This window comes from Zootoca vivipara, chromosome 2, assembly GCF_963506605.1.
Source record: "Zootoca vivipara chromosome 2, rZooViv1.1, whole genome shotgun sequence".
NCBI classification, from domain to species: domain Eukaryota; kingdom Metazoa; phylum Chordata; class Lepidosauria; order Squamata; family Lacertidae; genus Zootoca; species Zootoca vivipara.
Genome location: NC_083277.1, coordinates 77,447,912 through 77,470,914, shown reverse-complemented (window position 1 = coordinate 77,470,914; position 23,003 = coordinate 77,447,912). Strand labels below are relative to the sequence as shown.

At 42.7% G+C, this 23,003-nt stretch overlaps 2 protein-coding genes across 2 annotated transcripts in view; one reads left to right on the top strand and one right to left on the bottom strand.

Moving 5' to 3' along the window:
- Nucleotides 1-23,003, bottom strand: part of KCNMB1 (potassium calcium-activated channel subfamily M regulatory beta subunit 1) — a 312,631-nt gene that overhangs the window by 68,946 nt on the left and 220,682 nt on the right. The window lies entirely within an intron of this gene.
- On the top strand, nucleotides 15,747-21,049 carry FOXI1 (forkhead box I1). Its single transcript, XM_035107996.2, has 2 exons — nucleotides 15,747-16,377; nucleotides 17,408-21,049. Exons 1-2 carry the CDS (start codon nucleotides 15,804-15,806, stop codon nucleotides 17,968-17,970), a joined length of 1,137 nt encoding a protein of 378 aa, XP_034963887.1. The 5' UTR covers nucleotides 15,747-15,803; the 3' UTR covers nucleotides 17,971-21,049.

Below are 23,003 nucleotides of genomic sequence, written 5' to 3'. Positions count from 1 at the left end.
GGCAGAATGCTATCAGCTAATTAGGTCATTTCTAGGAAAGTCAGATTTGTTCCCAAGTTTCTGAAATCTTATCAAAAAGATTGATTTCAAAGGAGATATTATGGGACATATCCCAAACAGCTGATACAGTGTACTCATCCCAAGTGGCACTGTTGATGAGCATTCCCCCCCCCCAAAAAAGTTTGTATTTTATTGATGAAGTACTAATTCTGTGCATTGATCTTCATATTGTTTTGACTGGTATTGCAAGTAACAAGCCAACTACTAGAAAAGGCAAACCAGTATGCTGTCCATGGATTAATTTTAAGTAGATGCTTGGTGGCCTTCCTTTGAGTAAATTCACTGGAGCAAAGGAACTCCAAGTTGCCATTTGGACTACACATTTGTCACTAATCCCTTGGCTGATCACAGTTGACCTGATGATCACAACACCAGACCCCACAAACACAGCAATCACCCTAACCAAAGAATTCAACACATTTGTAATGCTGTCAGGCTTCCAGCTGAACTTTGCAAAATCTGAGTAAATGTATTTCAACACCCCCCATATCCAAAAAGAATCACAAAAATGAAACTTAGCAGCAGCAAATTCAGATACTATGGGGTACAAATGACCAGAAATCTCAACAAACTATACCTCCACAACTACACCACCATGTGACGAGAAAATAACAAAGACCTAAGGAAATGGAACAACACCAACTTCACCCTCTCAGACAAAATAGCCATGATCAAAAAGATCTCTCTCTCTCTCTCTCTCTCTCTCTCTCTCTCTCTCTCTCTCTCTCTCTCTCTCTCACACACACACACACACACACACACACACACACACACACACCAAACAATTAACCTACCCTCCAATTTGGATTCCCCCAACCAAACTCTATAAATGTCAGAAAAAACTACACTTGTTTATTTTCTCACACAAAAAGCCAAGAATAAGCCCCAAATACCTGCACCTCCCCTCCTCAGGAAGGGGAATCCCCAATATAGAACTATACTACATTGCCAGCCAAGTGCACCACATAATCCTATACAAGACGAAACGAAACAATGAGTACACACAGAGATAGATCACTTCAAAACAAAGGAAAATCCCCACAACACTAAACAGGTTCACACAGTCCATGCTTATAGCATGGAACAAAAAAGTAGGAAAAGTGTCCCCAACCCCATCCCTATTAGCCTCCCTGGCATCACACAGCCCAAAACATCTAAATAAAAACTTGGCAAGCCAAAGGCTTACACCGCCTAACTAACATCTACAAAAATAACAAACCCACACCAACACAATGCAAGACAAACTAGGGGACACCCAAATACCCTGCCTAACATGCTACCAGCTGCACACCTTCTTAAACAACCCAGCAGTAAAAGCAGCAGCCACTAGCCCTTTTACCATCTTCGAAAACCTCCTGACAGCAGAGGGACATTGCAAGGGAAGGTTATCCACAATATGCAAAATATTACTCTAGAATCCCACAACCCACCTCATCTCAATCAAAAAACAATGGGAGCACGACATAGGTTATGAAATATACCCTACCCAATGGACTAAACTGTGGTCTAAACCTCCCTTTAAATTCATCACAGCCAAAAGAAGGAAACTCGAAACTTATCTATAAATGGTACCTAACACCACGGAAGCTGGCAATGATACACCCAGTAACCTCACCAAAATGCTGGAGAGGTTGCATCTCTACAGGCACATACCTCCACATGTAGTGGGATTGCCCCAAGATCCAACCCTTTTGGACATCAGCCCTACCTGAAATATGCAAAATAACTAAACAGGTATTAGAAGCCACCCCAGAACTAGCCGTATTGAATATTTTCCAAGACAATAATACACACTCACACTAGGAAGAGCTCATAAGCCACCTCCTTTCAGCAGCCAGGAGCATCATATAGACACTGAAGGGACCCGTCAGGAGTGAATATGCACTATTGGTACCAAATTGTATGGGAAGCAGCCCTACTAGATAGAAAATCTAACCCACAAACTGAAACTAGCACTGGGACACATAAAAGAGGACACCTTCACCCTGGTGTGGCTCCCCTTTATCACACACACAGCCTATCAAGAACCCACTGACAGCATACAAATCAATAGGGCTACCTTGGACTTCCGGTTTGCCAAGGTAGCCCTATTGATTTGTATGCTGTCGGTGGGTCCTCTCCACACATGCAAACAAAACTCACTGGAGTCAGTTTAAGGCAACCAACTATGTCCTTGGCCTCCAATTCCTCTCACTGCCAATGAAAACTAATAAATGAATAGAAATAGAACCTATCTACACAACACCGATACAAAAACCTTACACAGACACTACGGTATGTAAGAGAATGAAAGTTTTCCACCCCCTCTCTTCCCCAAGCTCTCGCTCCCCACCTCTCTTCTCCCCCAACCTTATACTGACTACCACGTTAATGTCTCACATCTAATATAACCAATCTGTAGAAAGGACTTTATGATCTGAAAACAGAGGTGATTTATGTACTTTTGTAAAAACAAAAACCCCTCCAAAAACTTTAATAAAAACAATTAAAAAAACAATAATTCCTTGGCTGATCTGCTGGTGACTATTCTTAAATATATGTGTGTGCTGCTATATATGAGCCAGAGGAACTAAGCAAATCAAAATTATTTGTGCAGACATACCTAACTCATCTAATGCTGGTCTTAAAAACAACAATATAAAAACTTATATTGTTAATAATAATGATGATGATGCTTATTTTTATACAACATCTATACACTTACTAGGAATCAATGATCCTGGAATATATTAAAGTATTTGTGTCCATTAAGTATCAATACAGAAAAACAGTTCTACAGCCTTTGCTGCTAACATCACATTTCTCATTTGCATGTGAATTATGATCTCATGCTCACCGTTTGTTACAGAAAATAACACACAGACAGTTTTGACACCAAGGGTGAATCATTCTAACACTATGAAGTAGAGAATGAATAAGTTAATTCTTTTCCATCAATCAAATCTGGTAAGCCCTATTCACTGCTTAATTGTTTAATATACAAGCTTTTCAAGTGTCTGAACAAGCTATAATATGTTATAGACTGTCTTGGTTGTCTCTTAGGGCAGACCCAGGTCACTGAGCCTGAATTTCTACAGCTGCCTGCCATGAACCACCATTAGTAGGATTGGCAGCAGCAGCAGCAGCAGATATGTTCTATGCCACTATACAAAGACACTATACAAATACACTTTCTCCGAAAGGTTTCCACAATTTTGGCTAATAGTGTAGTTAGTAACTGTGTGGTGTGCCAGCCCTCCTTCAACCTGGGGAATTTTGGTTGTTCTATCAGCCAGCCCCGTGTTGAGGAAAAGATGAACAAAAGTCTCTCCTCCAGAATTTTCTACTGATCATGGTGCCTTGAACCCTGTGAGCACCAGTTTCCTAGCTAGGTTTGGCACAACAGTCAGCCTGGATGATTTTTTCTTTCAAACACCCATCCTAAATTATGTATCCATGACATTTAATAGACGTTTTATCACCAAACAGCAATGGATTAATGCATGGAAAATGCTCAATTACAGAGACCACCTGAGAAATCCTTTGAAGTTTTGTCAAATGTTTGGACTTTGTTCAGTGAATGTATTGCTTTTTAAATCTTGGGATCACACTTCCTATAGGTGAAAATGACACAGTAAAGTAGCACTGCCAGTGCAAATTCACAAGAGATAGCTAGCAAAAGTTTCAGTTAGATGCAGCTAAATGCCACTGGAATCAGTAGAACTCAGTGCTGAATTAAATGTTTACAGGGACTACTTTTTGTAGGGTTGTTGTGTTACAAGTGATAAAATGTAATCTGTTTTCCAGTTGAAACATTTTTATGTTTACAGTACTTAATTAGAGTGTAAACTTTGCCCATGCAGCCACAATATATGAAAATAACAAATGAGATATGAAACCTAATACCAAGCCAGCAATTATTGACCAATTTGTTAGAATCACTAAAGTTGCGAAGTAAAAGACTCCTGGTGGTAGGCAAATCCAGGATTCCAAAAAATGAAATTGATATTTCAATAAACTCTGCTTTATCGCCAGTCTCCTCTTAAAACTTTGATAAGCTTAAGGCATCAAATTGCCCTTCCATCCTAATCAAAACTTGATAAATTCCATTTCTGTGATCCAGCTGACAACTTCTTAAAGAGTTGTAACATGGGTTGTGCCAGAGGTGTTACAAAGAGCTGGGGGATATACAGGCCCATAGAGTAGGCTCTCCAATTCTGAAAAAGGTGGTTCACACCTTCCGCCAAACACAGGTACAAGTGGCCTCTCTGCAAAAACTATACAAGTGCTTGTGGAAGTGTGTGTGCACTTCTTCGTACAGCTCATGTATTGCCTACACAGTTACAAACAACAAACTCATTTAATGCTACATGTGAATAACTGCATGTACACAGGTCAGCTCACACAGAAACAAAAAATATATACACGTCGGATGTAACATGTAAGCACCCCTTAAATCATCCTGACTTTTGGAGAGCCGTAAAAGTGGGGAGGTGAGATGACCATGTGTACTTGTCCCTGCCCATCATCCCTGCATGGTAAGTTAACCTGTTTTCCAAGGTGTCTTTTGAAGATCAAAAAACCGTAGGTTTTTGTTTTGAAGGAGCAGAATACAAGTTGATACACCAAACAAGCAATAGTGTATCAGCAAAGGGCAAGGAACTTGCTTATAAAGGTCCTACAGCATTCTTCTCCAGGGAATGGAGAAGACACAAACAGGGATGCCTTTGAGGCCTGGGGGAACAGAGATGGACTCGGAGAAACCTCCAGCAGCAACCTGTTGAATATTACCCAAAGTCTCTCCATGCAGCTGAATTGCAACCTTTCTTCATCTTACTGGCCTGCTAGCCTTCCTTGTAGGCTAGGATGTTACAAAAAAGGCCTCACTTTCTAAAGTCAATTCTAAGGTGACACAAAAGGTATGGCTTTGCCCTCAGCAAGACTGAAAGGAAAATATGTCCACTGCATGCACTGTATCACTTAGGCTACATTTACATTGCAGTTTGTTCCATTTCCCTATCTGTTAATTTCCACAGTATATCTGAGCTTTCACACAGCATAAAAGCCACTTTTGCAACTATAGTGGAATATAGCACAATGAATTGCAAAGAGATTTTTTTCTGGATTTTTCTTTTCTTCTCCATTCCATAAAATGGAAAAGAGTACTATATTTGCACAAAATTCCACTATAGTTCTAGAAGTGGCTCTTACATTGGATAAAGTTTTAATATAATATGGAACTTACAGGGGAAAGTTGTGATTGTCATGTGATTGCATCTAAGGCTGCATTTATTGTGTCACTTTTACTTATTAGTGCTTCTCTCTTGATTTCCAGAAGTGATTTTTTACATTGTGTGAAAAATCACATAAATGTGAATACCAACAAGTAAGAAAATGTTGGCAAGATAGAATAAACTGCTGTCTAAATGCAGCTGTAATGTAGATCTGTTAGCCCAGGCAAAGTAATAGATTTTCCTTTCAGAGAATGACCTGCATGATTGGGGAGCTATATTTATTATGTTGAAGAATAATGAACCCATGGAGTGGTGGTTTTAAACAATCAGATTAAAGGCAGAGGCTTGCATCCAGAATTCCCATGAGTGGAGTTCTGCTGGAAGAAGAGGGGGGAAGCAAGTTTTGCCAATTCCTCTTCCCCGCTGCAGCTCCTTCAAAAGCTGTTCTGTAGGATTGGTGACACTTTGCAATGGTGTTGGAGATGCAGGAGAAATAGACTACAGTGGTACCTTGGTTTATGAACACAAACTGAAGCGTTCATAAACTGAAGCGAACTTTCCCATTGAAAGTAATGGAAAGTGGATTAATCCGTTCCAGACGGGTCTGCGGAGTACTCAACCTGAAGCGTACTTTACCCGAAGCATGGGTGTAATTGGTTCCGGAAGTCTGTTCATAAACTGAAGCGTTCATAAACTGAAGCGAACTTTCCCATTGAAAGTAATGGAAAGTGAATTAATCCGTTCCAGATGGGTCCATGGTGTTCGGAAACCGAAAATTCATAAACCGAGGTGTTCATAAACCGAGGTTCCACTGTAATATTGTGAGTGTCCTCTAGTTATTGAGCCCTTCCTTGCACAGAAAGGATACTCTGGGTCCAACCCACATGACTCTCTCTCTCTCTCTCTCTCTCTCTCTCTCTCTCACACACACACACACACACACACACAACTTTTACAGAAATGACAAGCCCATAACAATACAGGAAACACAATATAAACTAGGGGACACTCCAATGGTGGCTAACCCACCACCAACTACAAGCCTTACTAAACAACCCAGCAACAAAAACAGCAGCCACTTGGCCACTGACTAGCTTTGAGAAACTCCTATGGTCTAAACCAGGGGTCCCCAGACTACGCCCCCCGGGCCGGATGCGGCCCAATTGGCCTCCCAATCCGGCCCGCGACGACGCCCGCTGCCGCCGCCCGCTCTTACGGCGCGTGGCGGCGATCTTCAAAATCGCCGAAAATCCTTTGTGCGCATGCGTATGGGCCTCTCCCGACCCAGAAGAGGTCATTTCCGGTGCACTTCCGGGTCGGGGGAGGCCCATACGTATGCGCACAAGCGATTTTCGACGATTTTTTTACGACCACGTGCGTGTGCGCATGCGCACGGGTGCGCACTCCCCCGCCCCCGGCCCGCTGCGCGCGCACTGCCCTGCCCTCCGGCCCGAAGCTTGGTAAGTCTGGGGACCCCTGGTCTAAACCACCATTCAAGTCCATCTCAGCCAAAAGACGAGAAGTCACCCTAAAACATATATACAGACACTAGCACAGACACACCCAGGAACTTCATCTAAATGCTGGAGAGGCTACACCACAATAGGCACCTACCTCCACATGTGGTGGCAATGCCCCAAAGTCCAATCCTTCTGGATATCAGTGCTGCAGGAAATTTACAATATAACAAAACAGGTAATAGAAGCAACTCCAGAACTCACCCTATTAAACATCTTCCAGGACAACAACACACACGCACACTACTGTACAAGGAATTCATAAGTCACCTACTCTCATGCGGCTAGAAATATTATAACTAGACACTGGAAGGACCTATCAGGAGTTAACATAGACCACTGATATCAAAACGTATGGGAAACCGCAACACTAGAAAAGCTAACCAACAAACTCAAACTAGCATGGGGAAAAGCTACGGAGGATGCCTTCACCCCAGTGTGGTTCCCTTTATTACATACTCAGTACAACAGGACAATGACCTATCCGCCCCAACAGCATACAAATCAATATGGCTAACCTGACCCAACAACTTAGCCTGCTTCCCTCACACAAATAAGCCACACCACTATCAACTAAACATAACCAACCAAGCTCAGGAACCCCTAACGTCTCACAATATCAATAAAAATAAATAAATACACAAACAAAAGGACCTCTCTCCCCTTTCCCCCAACTGCAAGGTGTCTATGACAAAAATGTCTCTCACCAAACATAATCAAACTGTGAAAAAGACTATGAATTGAAAGTGGAGACAATACATGTACCCTTCCCTGTTTAGTTTTTTGTTTTGTAACACAAAACCCCCTATTTTTAGGGGGGGACTTTTGTGTTTCCAAATATTCTGAGAGATTAAAATTCACAAGCATTCCCCTCATATGAAGCCCCAGTAAATGAGCTGCTACTGAATCACAGAATCATAGAACTATGGAGTTGGAAGGGCTCCCACAGGTCATCTAATCCAACCCCCTGCAATGCAGGAATCTCAAGACACAGTTTATCATCAAATTTGTATGTTTGTTGTTTTGAAGTGGTCTTTGTTCCAAGGAAGTCTGAGTCACTAGGCTATTACTTAGGGGTCACCAAGGCCTTTTTTTATGAACTGTGAGCAGCCCATTTCCATCCAAGCTGGTCATAATAAGAACCCTGCAACATGTTCACTTGTTCCCCTTTCCCCTCCACATCAGATTTTCCTTTCCTTAAGTTGTAAGCCTAAGGGCAGGGGCTGTTTTTAAAATATTGATTTATAAGCCACTCTGAGAGTTGTTCTGGCTAAAGAGCTTTGAAAAAAGAACAAATGAAATATAGTAGAGGATACTTTTCCGACATTATGTTTTCGTACAGCCTTAGACAGGGGTTTGTACAGTGGTACCTCAGGTTACAAATGCTTCCGGTTACAGACTCCGCTAACCCAGAAATAGTACCTCAGGTTAAGAACTTTGCTGCAGGATGAGAACAGAAGTTGTGCTCCAGCGGCGCAGCGGCAGCAGGAGGCCCCATTAGCTAAAGTGGTACCTCAGGTTAAGAACAGTTTCAGGTTAAGAACGGACCTCCGGAACGAATTAAGTTCTTAACCAGAGGTACCACTGTATGTTCTTTTCTTCAAAACGTAATTTCAGGTTCAGCCTTAGAAGCTGTTACAATTTTCATACATTATGTAGCAACCTTACATATATTTCATTTTTTTACTTGCAAGGGAATTGTCTGGATGAATAGTACATGTTTCTACTTCCTAATGGACTCATCATCAACAGCAATGCTTTAGGAGCAATTCTGTAGACTTTTCACAAGTGATCCTGAAATTGCTTCTCACATTCCCCATAACTGTAATTTAAAAATAAAACCTGCATTGGCTGGAATATACATAATGGTTTCTAACTCCATTTGCATTGAACGTTAGTACTGAGATGTGCTTTGTTTCAGCATCACTTAAGAAAGCATTTGAAGTTGTAGAATAGTAACAGATATTAGTGTACTTGTGCAAATGTGTGGGAACATGGTGGGAGCCTTCCCACACTCTAAAACATATAATAGGAGAAGCAGCCGTTTGGCTTGTGTACTTACCTGACAAGGTTTTGCAGCTCTGAATAGACCAACCATATTTTTTCCAGTGTGCTTCTAACAGCTTTCACAAGAGGGAGCTATTCACCTACAGTAGTCAAAACACACTGAATCAGTTGAATAAATAAATACTTGAAAACTATGGCAAAACATAAAACCAGTACTGTACCTTGTTTTTAACCCTTGTTTTAAATCATTTTATAGCTTCATTAGAAGTCAACATTTGAGTAAAATCAACAAAGAGCTTTATAGCACATTAAACACTAACAAATTTATTAAAGCTTAAGCTTTTTGTGGGCTACAGTCCACTTCATCAGATGCATAAAGTATCCTGAAATGCAGGAACATATACATGTTGCTGGAGTGTGGGTAAGCAGAAGGAAAAACAATGTAGAAAAGTATGGGTAGTGATCATTATTATCAGTCACCCTTCAGCCACAATCTTAACCATGTTTACTCAGAAGTAGAACTCTGAATGCTCTCAGGTAAGTTTGGCTAGGATTGCAGCCTATGTGTGTTAACTGGTTTATCAATGCCTGTGTTATCAACATAATTTTGTTTTTGTCGGGTGGCACTGTGGTTTAAACCACCGAGCCTCTTGGGCTTGCCAATCATAAGGTCGGTAATTCGAATCTGTGCAGCAGGGTGAGCTTCCGTTGCTTTGTTCCAGCTCCTGCCAACCTTGCAGTTCAACAAAAGCATACCAGCACGAGAAGATAAATAGGCATCGCTGCAGCGGGAAGTTAAACGGCATTTCCATGCGCTCTGGCACTCATCATGATGTTCCGTGCACCAGAAGCAGTTTAGTCATGCTGGCCACATGACCCAGGAAAACTGTCTGTGGACAAACACTAGCTCCCTTGGCCTGAAAGCAGAGATGAGCACCGCATCCCACAGTTGAATTCGACTGGACTTAACCATCCAGGGGTCCTTTACCTTTTACCTTTGTGAATTACCAGTTACCTACATAATTGTCACTTTCTCTGTACTTTCTGCATTTTATTTCCCTCTCATTTCTGTTTACAGTCCCTCTACTGACCATACACCTGCAACAAAGGTTGTACTGTATGTGGCACAATAAATTTGTGAAGTGTTTAACATGTAAAAATACACTTTCTTGCAAGAGAATTTAAGATGGTTACTTCTCTGGAGAATATTTTACTGTTTCTTAAATGCAAACAGCTAAATTTTAATTAAATGTCAAGCTGCAAGAAAGATGAGGGCTGCTATCCTACACCCACTTACTTGTAGGTGTAAGCCCAACTGAACTCAGAGAGACCTAATTCTGAATAGACAGTTAAAGCCTTATGCCGTAGGAGAGCTTAGAAAATTTGACTTGGGTGTAATATTTCTACACAGCTCTTAAGAAGCAGGAAAACTGAAGCATAGGGCATTCCTGTGAAGCATAGGGCATTCCTATGCATAGGGCATTCCTAAGAACTGAAGCATAGGGCATTCCTAAGAAGAAGGTCCCACTGAATCAGCAGTTGGAAGGGGCCCAGCCAGCTGTCTGCACAACTCAAAAGTTCAATGGGGATTCCTTCCAGGTGTAGAAGGGCTGTGAGGCGCCTCCACACTGAGGGGGCAAATGCAGCCTTCCACGCCTCTCTACCCAGCCCTTAGGACTCTCCCCAGCTGACACTCTTTCTCCTCAGGCAACGCCTTTCACTGGCCCTGCTCTGCAACCACCTCAGGTGCTTTTGCCTGGCTGGAATGTGTCTTTGAACTGTGATAATGCCTCTTGCTTGCTTGAATGGAGGGTGTGTGTATGTGTAGAAATCTTTAATTGCTACATTGCTGGAATGCAGCCTGCTGTACAAAGGAAAGAATCACACCGGTTGCTCTACCCACTTTTCGCCTTTGGCTTTGCCCACTTTTAGCACGTGGGCCCCACAAAGCTTGCTTGTGAGGGAATGTGGCCCTCAGGCTGAAAAGGGTCCCCCGCCCCTGGAGTATAGGGTTGCAGCCTTGGATACGTTTGGAGACAGCATTTGGCCTAGAACTATGCCTACAATTGCCAACATGCAATCAGACAAATAAATGGATTGCTATTACTGGTGACTGAAAATGTTAAACCAGGAAACAGAGAGAGAGAGAGAGAGAGAGAGAGAGAGAGAGAGAGAGAGAGAGAGAGAGAGAGAGAGAGAGAATTAAAGTGATAGCAAAATTAACTGATGGTATTTGTTGTTGCTGTTGCTGCTGAGTTTAAGGTACTGTCTTTGGAAAGAGGGCAGTGATTTCCATCCAGGCGTTCCATTCATTTGTCAAAGCAAAGCAAAGGCTTTGTAAAAAAATAAAAATAAAATTGATAGGCCTATTGTATCAAGATGCATTATCAATGTGCGGAAGCCAAACTGATACATCCAATTCTCATAAAGTCCAATGAAATTTGCAAGTTACAACACACAATGAAATGCTTGTGTAGGCAGGCTTCTGCATGCTCTGCAAGGCTTTATTTTCTCCTTGTCTGGCTGAAACAGCATGAACAGCTCACATACTGAGCTGCCCATGATGAGCTCAACTTCTTTACTACTTGCTTAATACAAATCTGCTATGCAGACTTGCCTCTACGTTTCGGAAGTAGAGGAGGCCTAGCATCCTTCTGCAACATCACAATCCTATATATGTCTCCTTGAATGTAAGCCCCATTAACTTCAATGTGATTTGCTCCCAGATAAATGTATCTAGGATTGCTACCCAAGTTCTCCTTGGTGTAGCGCATGCTGCTTGCCTTTGGACAGTGTAGCCTTAAATTATTGAACAAACTGCCAACAGAACAGACCACTTGGACTCTGCTTTGATATCTGAAACTTTAGAATAGTATGTTTTATAACACCTTGGAGGTGGGTTCAATTCTTTTCTTCCTTTGCCCCAGCTGTGGATTCTTTAGAAAGCCTGCATATGGAAAACGCCCATGTCAGTATATTTTAGGTATAAATAAGGACACACTGCCCCAGGGAGCAACCCATTTAGAAGCTAATCATCAAAGCCTACTTGTGGCTGAACTTTCACTTACATGAAAAAGAGCCTTTAAAAGGCTTTCACCTGTCTGTATTTCAAGTGCACTATTAATGAACTAGCAACCTTCTCCTGGTATTTTCTAGCTGCATTTTCAAATCAGCAAAGTTCCTTCCTTCCAGCTATAGTTGCTTCTCTTGTTATAGACCGAAAAGATTAGTAACTTGTGAATCTGATTCTCCTGAACAGTTTTTATGCAAACACTGAGCCCAGAAAGGATTGCATTCATATTATTCCTGATGGTAAATGCAAATAAAGCAAATGGCCAGATTAACTGGAGGTTTGCTCAGTACTTTTTGAAAGGTGCTAGAATCCTCAGCAACTAGCTGATCTGCCTAATCAGAAGATTCACTAGACTGGACCACTTTTGAACAGAGGTGAGGAGCTGCATGGCTGAATGTTTCCCCTTCAATATGTACATGAAGAAATAGCTCTTCCTTTTCATGCAGCCTTCTCCCTCATGCTGGCTTTGACCATGAGGAAGATTTCAATCATGCACTCGCCACATGCATTCCAAACACATGCAGTGCCAAGAGAGCTGTGCTAAGTGATTCCTCAGGATCTGTATATTGCTATGGCAGAGAGTTGCAGAGCAAGAGCTTTTCAGTATGATAGCTGGGAAGAACATAGTTCATATTTATGTGGCATTTCCAAAATGACTATTTAGAAAAACACCCACTGACCAATTTATTAATATCTGCACTCAAGGTTGCCACCTCCCTTCCTAACAGAGGTTCCTGCACTTTTAGCAGCTGAGTAGCTTTGAGAAGCTCAGGAAGTGTAGCTACACACATAATCAGGAAGCACCTACTGAATTCAGGGTACAACCAATATTTTCCAGTCCAGCAGGTATGCTCTTCTGTGAAACGATTGTCTTCTTTGTGGGGGACCCTGTGCTGTTTTGTGCTCTGCTATGGCATATAACATTTGAGATACTTGAATTATTTCCTGGATTGAATTATGAGATGGCTTTTAAGAAAATGTGTATGGGTAATGAAAGAATTAAGTGGAAAGAGTTTTGTTGTTCTTATCTTGTTCCTTCTATCATGGGCATTTCATACCTCTGGTTTGTCTTGTATTGTTGCATTTCTAGGACAGTTTATATATTTTCTGCATTGGGATGGAAACTTTGCCCACCTTCTCAAAGCCTGGCAACCCTCAAGTCGGAAGGAACTGCATCATAGCCCCACCCATGTAGTTCCTGCATACAAACTTTACTAGAGAAACATGGAAGAAGCTGCAGGTGACCTTTGGCGTTGCTGATGATACTTTATTGAAGTATCTTAAACCAATGTTCCAATGACTGTAAATTCCCCAGGATTCAGATGAGGAAAGAAGAGACTTGGTTATCCTATATAATAATATGCAAATGTCTCTGCGTCCAGTCCCTGTGTCCCTATGTCCGCGCTACTGCGCATGTGCCCCACGGACACAGGGATTGGACGCAGAGACACGAGGCATTCGGCTCCCTCCCCTTACCAGCTCCAGGCTTGGGCTCCTTTCCAGCCTCTTCACTCCAGCCACAGGCGACAAATGTGCGGCCACCTCCTCAGCTCCTCTTTCGGAGCACCGGCGCCCAAGTGGAGCAACGTGCGGGGGGAGGAGGAGCGGGAGACGGCCACAAATTCGGTCAAAAGATGGAGGCAGAAAGAACCGCTCGGCCTCAGTGGCGGCATCGGCAGCATCCCCCGGCCGCCTTTCAGACTACGCTTCCCAGCAGCAATTAAAAACTAATGAGGGCGGTTGGCGGGCTAGTGTTGGTGGTGGGCCAGCCACATTCCTGGCTAGCGAGGCCGCCACAAGTGTTTTCCCTCCCGCTCTCTCCCTTCCTATCTCTCTCCCCTTCGAAACCTCCCCCCCCCGCCCGAGGAGAAATGCTGCCTGGGTTCACCCGCAGGGGGGCTGGGCCTACAGTTCGAGTCCGCCTCAGGCTGGCCGAGGGAGGCGGGCGAGGGGCTGAACTGATTCCCCCCCCCCGGTTTGCCTGACGAGAAGCGCTGCGCTGTCCCCGCCCTCTTTGGCAACGGGTAGCAGCCTCTGTTTCTGGGCTCCCTCGGGGAAGGAGCGAGCCGATGCAAGCAACTCCCTTCCTCCCTCGGCTCAATCTCACCCGGCACCTGTTGCTGGAGCGCTTTCCCATTTCCTCCAGCTGCTCCCTAAAGCGTATTCCGGCAGGTGCGTCGCCTCTGCCCCTACAAAAAAGGACCCACATATTTTAATGAATGAATGAATGAGCCCCCCCCCCCAAAAAAGGCGGTTTTGCCTGTGAGCGCAGCCCGATCCTGTCACTGTTCTAGCACCTGTTAATTTAACGGGCTTCAGGATACTAAATAAATGATTTGCATTGTGGTAAATTATTTGCGATATAATGATGCAGTTTTAACATTGAGGCAACAATTTCTACCACAATCACAAAAAAGGGGCATGAAATTTTACAGGCGGAAATAAGTATGTGTGTGTGGTGTGTGTGTGTGTGCATACACACACACAGCAATGTTCTGGTTGGTTTTTAATATAACAAAGAACAATGTACAATTTCTTTCCATAATTAGTCAAGTTATACTCCAAACTCCCTGGTACCCCATTTGTTTGCCTCAAGCCTCTAAAATTCCTTACAAACATATTTAATTAAATTTTAAAGTGAAAGGGTTGTTACTTCTGTTTGGGAGTGAAGTAATCCTTTTTTGTCAAGCAGAAATTCAACTGGTAGTGCTTTTCCTAACATGTAAAGACCAGGGCAGTAGGCAGACTTCAGGCTTTCAAAGTCCACTTTGTTTTCTACTATAACCTTCAGATCTGCGAGGAGTTGGGTACAAAAGATATATTCTTAAGATTCAAGAATTCCAAGCCCAATTGTTTGTCTTGACTACCAGAAATGAACAGAGTCCACAGTCCTTCAACACACAAAATCCAGTACTGGCTATCCAAAAATTTCTTCATTAAAGTAGTGTGATACACAGTAGACAGATTGCTTATCTACTGTAAATTATTCAGAAATCTATCCTCAAATCCCTTATGCCTAACCCAGAAGTAGACAAAATAAAAAGAAAAACTTCACCCCTTGAATTTCTGTTTAACAGAGTTTTTTAAAGGTACAAGAATCCTTTCTGAGAGATAAAACTATAGCAAGCCTATTCTTACGGTAGGTTCAAAAGATATTTAGCAATGGATTTTTTTTTTAAATCCCTGATTTCCTTCTGCCTAAAGGCAGCATGCTGGTAAAATATTTTCTGTCTCTGTTAACCTCTGGCTTACCTTGGTGTAAGCCCCACTGAACCCAGTGGGAATCACTTCTGAGTTGAGCAACACAGGATTGTGTTGTTAGCAAGATATATTTTCCTTACCAAATACATGGTTTCCAGAAGAAATGTGAAAGGCTTACAGCGTGATTCTAAGAACATTTGCTTACGTACTCCATAGTTTGTGTGCAGGGCAGCAGCCCCTATAGTTTAAAATATGGACATTCCTAAACAGGGAAATCATAAATATTCCTAAACTGCAGATCTCTTTGGTAGTTTAAGAGCATTAACAACAGAATATACACATTTGCTTGTCTCTGCATTCATTATGTTGTACTTGCATTTGAGGAAGACTATCTCTCTCATTGCATCAACTTACGTGCAAGTGATTTTCAGGTTTCTTCATGTCAATCATACTAGTGGAAAATTCCTCCATTCATTTAAAAAGATAAACAGTTGTAACTTTCAAATTTGGTTAATGTGACATCTATTACTGGCTTGGGCTGTCAGCATTCCAAAAAAGGGATATCACCCTGATCTCCAGCCTATCAGGATGCACTAGGCTGAGCCTTGGAAGGGAAACCTAAACATTACAGGTGTATAAGTACCAGAGCTAGCCAGCACAGATGATGCACCTGTCTCAGGGAAAGGAGTAACACAGGTGTGTTGAAACTTGGTCAACTGCCAGAGCTAGATTATGAGCTCATTTGATCCACAGATACACTCACCACACCGCTGCAGCCCGCAATTTCCTAACATTGGGCAGGAGCCTCCTGAAATGAATATCTACTATGAAAATTTATTTCATCCACAGAATATTCCTAGTCCACAGAGGCCTACAAACTTTGAAACAGGGGACTACAATGCTACACCCAACCCTTACTTGTGGTTAAATGGACCTTCCATTAACAGTCCACCTTACCTACCGGGAACCAATGGCAGCCCATACATCCCACCAGCCTATGGGATGCAAAGGCAGTTCTTGCCTAACATGCACGGCTTGCCAGGGAATGAAATGGGCTGGCTCCCAATGCCTTCTCAAGAAGAGCTGATGAAGCTGGTCAGGCCACCTTATTCCTATTCTGCGCTCATTGCCATGGCCATCCACGGAGCCCCGGACAAGAGACTGACCCTCAGTCAAATCTATCAGTATGTTGCTGACAACTTCCCATTCTACAACAAAAGCAAAGCTGGTTGGCAGAATTCCATACGGCACAACTTGTCTCTCAATGACTGCTTCAAGAAGGTGCCCCGGGATGAAGATGACCCAGGTAAGAAGACTTTTAAATAATAATTTCACCCCTCAGGCTCCCTTAAGAGGACAATCGCCCATAGGTATCTAGGTATCTAGTAGGCTAAATGTGATTCTGATCCAGTTTCCAGCAAAGCAGAGGCAGAGTCCTATGAAACCTTGAATGGTAGCTATGCTATTTGTCCTCTCCTTCACCACTTGATAATCCTAAAATACTCCCCAATACCTGTTTGTTTGGTTACCACCAAGGAAATAAAGTTATTGGGGTGCCAGGGTGTGGGAGAAAAAATTGTTTGCTTTTTGAATTTGGTGATGTGTCTAAAATAATTTTTTTGTAAGATTCTACATTCCCTATTTTCTATAGGCTCCCTCCCTTCCAAATTGCCATTCATAGCAGCAATTGAATACCCTTAGTAGGTTTGTCAACTTCTTCATTGACCCTTGATCCTATGACTTTAACAGACATTGGCAATTGATAATCTTTTCCGTGCTGTGAAATTCTTTCCTTGCTGATTAAAGATCACACAAGCAACCAGGGCTGGTTTTTGGGGGGCGGGGGTGTCTGGTCCATAGGTGGCATAGAATTCATTAGTTCCTTTGCCTTGATTATAAAAATACGAGCTGTTTTTTTAAGGAACTCACTTTCAGGGCTGATTTCCTGTTGGGTGTTACTGGGGGACACAATCACTCTGCCTGCTTGCTGTCTTGCCTGAGGGAAATAGTGCCTTGTCTCAGTAAAATCTGCTGATGTTAATGAAGGGTTTGTAAAGTGTTTTTTGGGGGGAGGGGGAGTGGAGTGGGCTATTAGGACTGAAATACGAAGTTGCATTGAAGTAAAAGTTCAGCTTAAGTTTACCTAAAGAAAGCCTGGGCAGGGGGTGGTTATAAGGATCTGGACAGATTTGAACACAAGCAGAGAATCTCTGTCTTTCTTAAAGGGTGTTTCTCAATGTGTTGCTTTTTCTGAATCCAAGCCAGAATAAGCCCTGAGAACCATCTCTTTGTTGGCTGTGATTTATATTTACATTCTGCTGCTCTTGTTCTAACAGGGAAGGGCAATTACTGGACTCTGGATCCGAACTGTGAGAAGATGTTTGACAATGGAAACTTTCGGCGGAAGAGGAAGAAGAAGTCTGACTGCAGCGCCAGCACAGCGTCTCTTGCTTCTGACAAATCGGAGGACAGCGCCTTAACTGGCAGCCCCAAGGCGGCGGCAGAGCACCAAGACATGCTGGAGAACTCATCTTCTGGAACAGAGAACTCCCCTGACAAGAGATCTTCTCCACCACCATCGTCCACCACTCCCTGCCTCAACAACTTCCTGTCCAGCATGACAGCTTATGTGAATGGGTCCAATTCAGTCAGCCGCTCAGTGGCCCTAGGACTTGGCACCGATGCTGGTGACAAAATGGGACAGAACGTGGTAGGCTTCAACTCATACACCCCTCTTGCCAACATCTCCAGCCATGGCAGTGGAGAGCCATGGTCCAATTCCATGTCCTCTGGTCATCTTGGCTATGGCAGCTCAGTTCTCAACCAGTTCAACAGCAGCTTTTACAACAGTCTTGCTGCAAATAATACTCTATATTCCAGAGAGGGAACTGAGGTGTAAACAGAGGAAGGTCTTGTGAAAAGAGGGGAAAGTGTAAGGATACAGGGAGAGAAAATTTTGTCGGGAAAGGTGCTTCACATTAGACCCCTCACTTCTTTCGATTTATGTTAAGATACACCAAAAGGGTATCTCTGTCACGGCCAATGTTTTCAGGTAGTGGTATTCATAGACCACAGAGGCTTCAAGCTGCACTGTACAGCCATGATTAACAGCAGACTTCCGCTTGTCTTAGGATCTGTACAGGACAGCATTTCATTTTTAACTCCATAGTAATCACTGCTTCAATACTTTCTGCCATTAAAACAGAATGGAATCATCACTTTACACCTAAGACTGCCTTGGAAAAGCTACCCTTCTGTTGCTTGGTCACCATACAAAGGGGGGGAAATGACTAAAGCTTCATGAAATGGTCTTGATTCTGCTTTCTTGCTTAACTGAAAACATAAGGCATGATCCGGTCATTGGCAAATATTTTTAAATCTCATTTATTTTCCATTGGAGAGCTGATGATTCTCCTCAGCTGAAACCAATGGGATTTAAAAGCACTTAACATTGACCGAATCATGTCCATGAGATCTGCTACTTTCTTCAGAATATGTACATGCATTCTGATGGTTCTGTGAAACATGATATAACAACACTTAATGGGGGAAAGTGTAACAAAGGGTAGGAAGTACTAGAAACTTCTATTCCTTCTTAATAAAATGTGTATTTAAAAGCCTGGCCTTTAATCTTTTATGTTTACAGATGTGAGGGTAAAAAGATTTCAGAACAGGAATTGATAGTTTGGGTCTGTTTCAAAACCCATTACCACTACTGGTATTTAATAAATAAATCTAAAACTCAGTTTGCAGCCATGGTTAGTCCAGGTAGCCAACCTGACATAGAAGTTGTCACTGATTATTTTGTTGTGTAGGTTGCAAATGTGTGAGCTTAAGGACAAAATATGATTGCTGCACAATGCTGTTAAAACAAGACAATGTATCTAAATCCTAGCATGGTGTTTGTGTGGAAAGGTAAAATTTCTATGTACTCGCCAAGTTTCAACACTGCTATTTTATGACAACCTAAGAATCTTTCATGTTGGTTGCTAGTGCATTTTCCAAGGGGGAAAAAGAAGTCTTTTTATTTTACAGTTCTTAAACAATCTCTGTCCACGGTATTAACACAAAGAGGGCATTCTTTTTTTTTTAACCTGAAGGTTAATTTATGTACACCTTTCTTATACAATACTGTAAAGCATAAACTTGGGGCAGTTTTGCAGTGCAATCCTGTACATGTTTACTCATAGGTAAGTCGCATTAAGTTCAATGGGCTTTACTCTGAGATAAGTGGGTAAAGGATTGCAACCCTAACAAATGCTCTCTGGCAAGGTTGCCAAGGGGACCTTTATGTATTATGACGACAAAGAAAACACTGTCGCTTGATATTTTTATTCTGCATATTTTGGTTACAGTTTCATTAAGGGCACATGCAGGGAAGTATTTTTTAATAAAATATTTGTTTGTAAAAACTGTGTGTATTGTTTGACAGTAACTGCCAAAACAAATAAGAACAAAATGGATTATTGTGATGTTCTTCTGACAACAGCTCAAGATCTGGAGATTTAACTTTCTGCAGGCTGGTGGGGGTGGGGAACTAGCACAACAAATTCTTACTCAAAGGGGCGAACATGGCAACATTTGCTTGCCTGCTCTTTAATATCAGTGAGCTACATGCCCTGATCACAAAGTAACACCTACAAAGCATGACACAAATGTCAAATGGGTCAGCTATAGTTATCACATACCACTTCCCAAACTGAAAGGCCAGTATTAAGTTGCATACAAAAAAGTGACACAAATTGCCTAACTAGTGAAAGAGGGAAATACGTAATGATGATCCAGCTAAATTAAAATAGTCCTGATTACAATGGAACAGAGTCAACAGCATGGCCTTCCAGTGGAGTACGATTTGGCTGCACCAAGCTCAAAATCTGTCTCTGGGCGAACTTGTGGCAATGTCTGTTTATGAGTAAATATAATGTGTTTTATGCAATATAGTAGTAATAAATAATTATTATTATTATTATTATTATTATTATTATTATTATTATTTATTATTTATACCCTGCCCATCTGGGTGGGTTTCCCCAGCCACTCTGGGCGGCTTCCAACAAAATACTAAACTACAGTAGTCCATCAAACATTAAAAACTTCCCTAAACAGGGCTGCCTTCAGAGGTCTTCTTCCAGACATCTGGGAGCGATTTGCACAAGCAGAACTTCTACTTGTGCAATGGGACTTCCTCCCTGCCCGCTGCACACACAGAAGCCATTCTGCTGCCATTCTGCTTGCTCCCTTATTTAGCTGAGTACTGCCTGTCCGGCAGAATACTGACTTAACTTGCTGCAGACATAAAGACTCCCTCTTAGCCACAGAGAGCTTTTTTATCAAACAGAGGGATCCCACTGGAGGAGAAAGGAGAGGCTGACAAGACTACTGGCAATCTCCTTCCCCCTGCAGCCCCCAGCACAAGCTCCCACCCCTGGTCCAGAAGGTTCCCCAGCCCTCTGGAACAATGGAAGAGTGTTGCTTGAGGCTACAGAGGGAAGGGGAATTATCAAAAGACAGCCTCCACTCCCTCAGCCACTGGGAGCAAAGTCTGAATCCCGTCCATTATGTGAATGAGTTGGTCTACTGTAAGTTGCCTTGAACACTGTGAGAAGCTGGGGGTTTATTACAGTCCTGCCTGAGGGTGCGTGGGTGGGTGGGGAACAATAACTTTAGTCAACTATTTACATATAGCGTAAAGTGTGAACGTGCATTAATCCACATGTCTGAAAAATGAAAGCATGCAGAAAGGAAATGTGAATGTTTTATGCAATAGAAGCAGTTAAAAAAACCAAAACCCTGCCATACTGCTTAAGATTTTCCCACTTGAAATCTGAGATTTTCCATCTGTCAAAGCAAAGTACTTATGGGACATCTGTGTTTGGGTTTGGAGTAATCTGGGGACATAATGGCTATCCTGCATTACTTTACCCTCATGTCCCTGGTACACTGATATCCTGCAGTATTGGCTCCAATGGTCCCTCTTAATGCCGCATATGCAACCTACATTTAAAGAAGAAGAAGAGTTTGGATTTGATATCCTGCTTTATCACTACCGAAGGAGTCTCAAAACAGCTAACATTCTCCTTTCCCTTCCTCTGCCACAACAAACACTCTGTGAGGTGGGTGGGGCTGAGAGACTTCAGAGAAGTGTGACTAGTCCAAGGTCACCCAGCAGCTGCATGTGGAAGAGCGGAGACGCGAACCCAGTTCACCAGATTACAAGTCTACCGCTCCTACCCACTACACCACACTGGCTTTAAAGCACATTCTCCCCCCTCAAAGAATCCTGGGAACTGCAGTTTGTTAAGGAGGCTGGCAACTGTAGGCAGGGGGATGTGCTTTTAACGTAGGGTGTGTACAGGAAATGCCAGCTGAGAACGCTCTCATGTTGCCTCAGATTTTCCTGTGTGCTTTGTGGAAATTAAGATTGGCAGCAAGCCTTTGCTGGGTTTTTTTTGGGGGGGGGTCTGGTGGATGACTGACCCAGCCATGTGCTGGAGCTGGCCTTGTTCATGCTCATGCACATGCTCAGCTCAGAGCCTAGTGGGAAAGCAACCAGTGGTCCAGGCCTACCAAAGCCAGGGCAGGGAGCAGTGAAATGGGCCTACACGGAGTTCCATGGTCTTCTGCAGTAGTTTGCTTTCTCTGCCAATCTGCTTGTGCAAGGATGTGAGTAGTGGGATGGAGCATAAAAAGGAGAACAACGTAGAAGATGAACAAGTGCTCTGGAGAGCTCACCCACCTGCAGTGCCCTTTTCCTGCTGCCCTTCTAGGCAATGTGAAAAGTATTGCCATGAATCCTACCATGAGGGGCATGGTAAATAAAGTGTGCCCGAATGGTCCATGAAATCAACCATCACTACTGCTCTAAACATCGGGAAGAACTTTCTGACAAAAAGAGCATTTCAGCAGTGGAATGGTCTCCCTCAGTAGGCTGTGGGCTCCCCTTCATTGGAGAATTTTAAGCGGAGGTTCAATAGCCATCTGTCATGGGTGCTTTAGTTAAGATTCCTGCATTGCAGGGGTTTGGACTAGATGACCCTCTGAATCCCTTCCAACTTTACAATTCTATGATTCTGGGAGGGAGAGGAATACAGTGGTACATCGGGTTACAAACTTAATTCGTTCTGGAGGTCCATTCTTAACCTGAAACTGTTCTTAACCTGAGGTACCACTTTAGCTAATGGGGCCTCCCGCTGCCGCCGCGCAATTTCTGTTCTCATCCTGAAGCAAAGTTCTTAAACTGAGGTACTATTTCTGGGTTAGTGGAGTCTGTAACCTGAAGCATCTGTAACCCAAGGTACCACTGTATAGTGGCATCAGTTCTGCTTCCCTCAGGGGCAGCTTTTGGTAATGAATCACAGGAGCACCTCTGAGAAAGATGCTCTAATAGTTCATATTGCCTCAGTCAAGTATTCCTGAACATTTTTTTACATACCATCATAATAACATGCTCAAATTGTGCATGAGTGAGTTCCGATATATGTATTCACAGATGGTTAAAGGGTAACCCAAGGTGGGTAGGGTGAAGGTGCATTGTAGCTAATGGAATAAGGTATAAATCTCTAGATTTACTTTCTACATAGCACTTCTAATTTACATTTTTAAAACAAGTTCTGCTCGGCCTTACAATTGTACAGCTGGGAGGGATCCTGGGGGTCATCTAGTCCAACCCCTTGCAATGTAGGAATCCAGTCCACAGTCACCCCTAAGTGGGCTCAAGCCACCAACCTTCTGGTTAATAGCAAGATGCACTGACTCATCAAGCCACCTTATGAACTAAGACACAGTTATTTCCATTCTACTCTCAGTGCTAACTTGTCAAAGCAGATCTGGAATTTGAATTCATGTCTCCAAATGCAAATCCAACTTTTGATCTACTGCAAAACTTATCTCTTTTCTCAAGTGTTACAAGTTTTAGAAAGGCAAGCTCTTTGT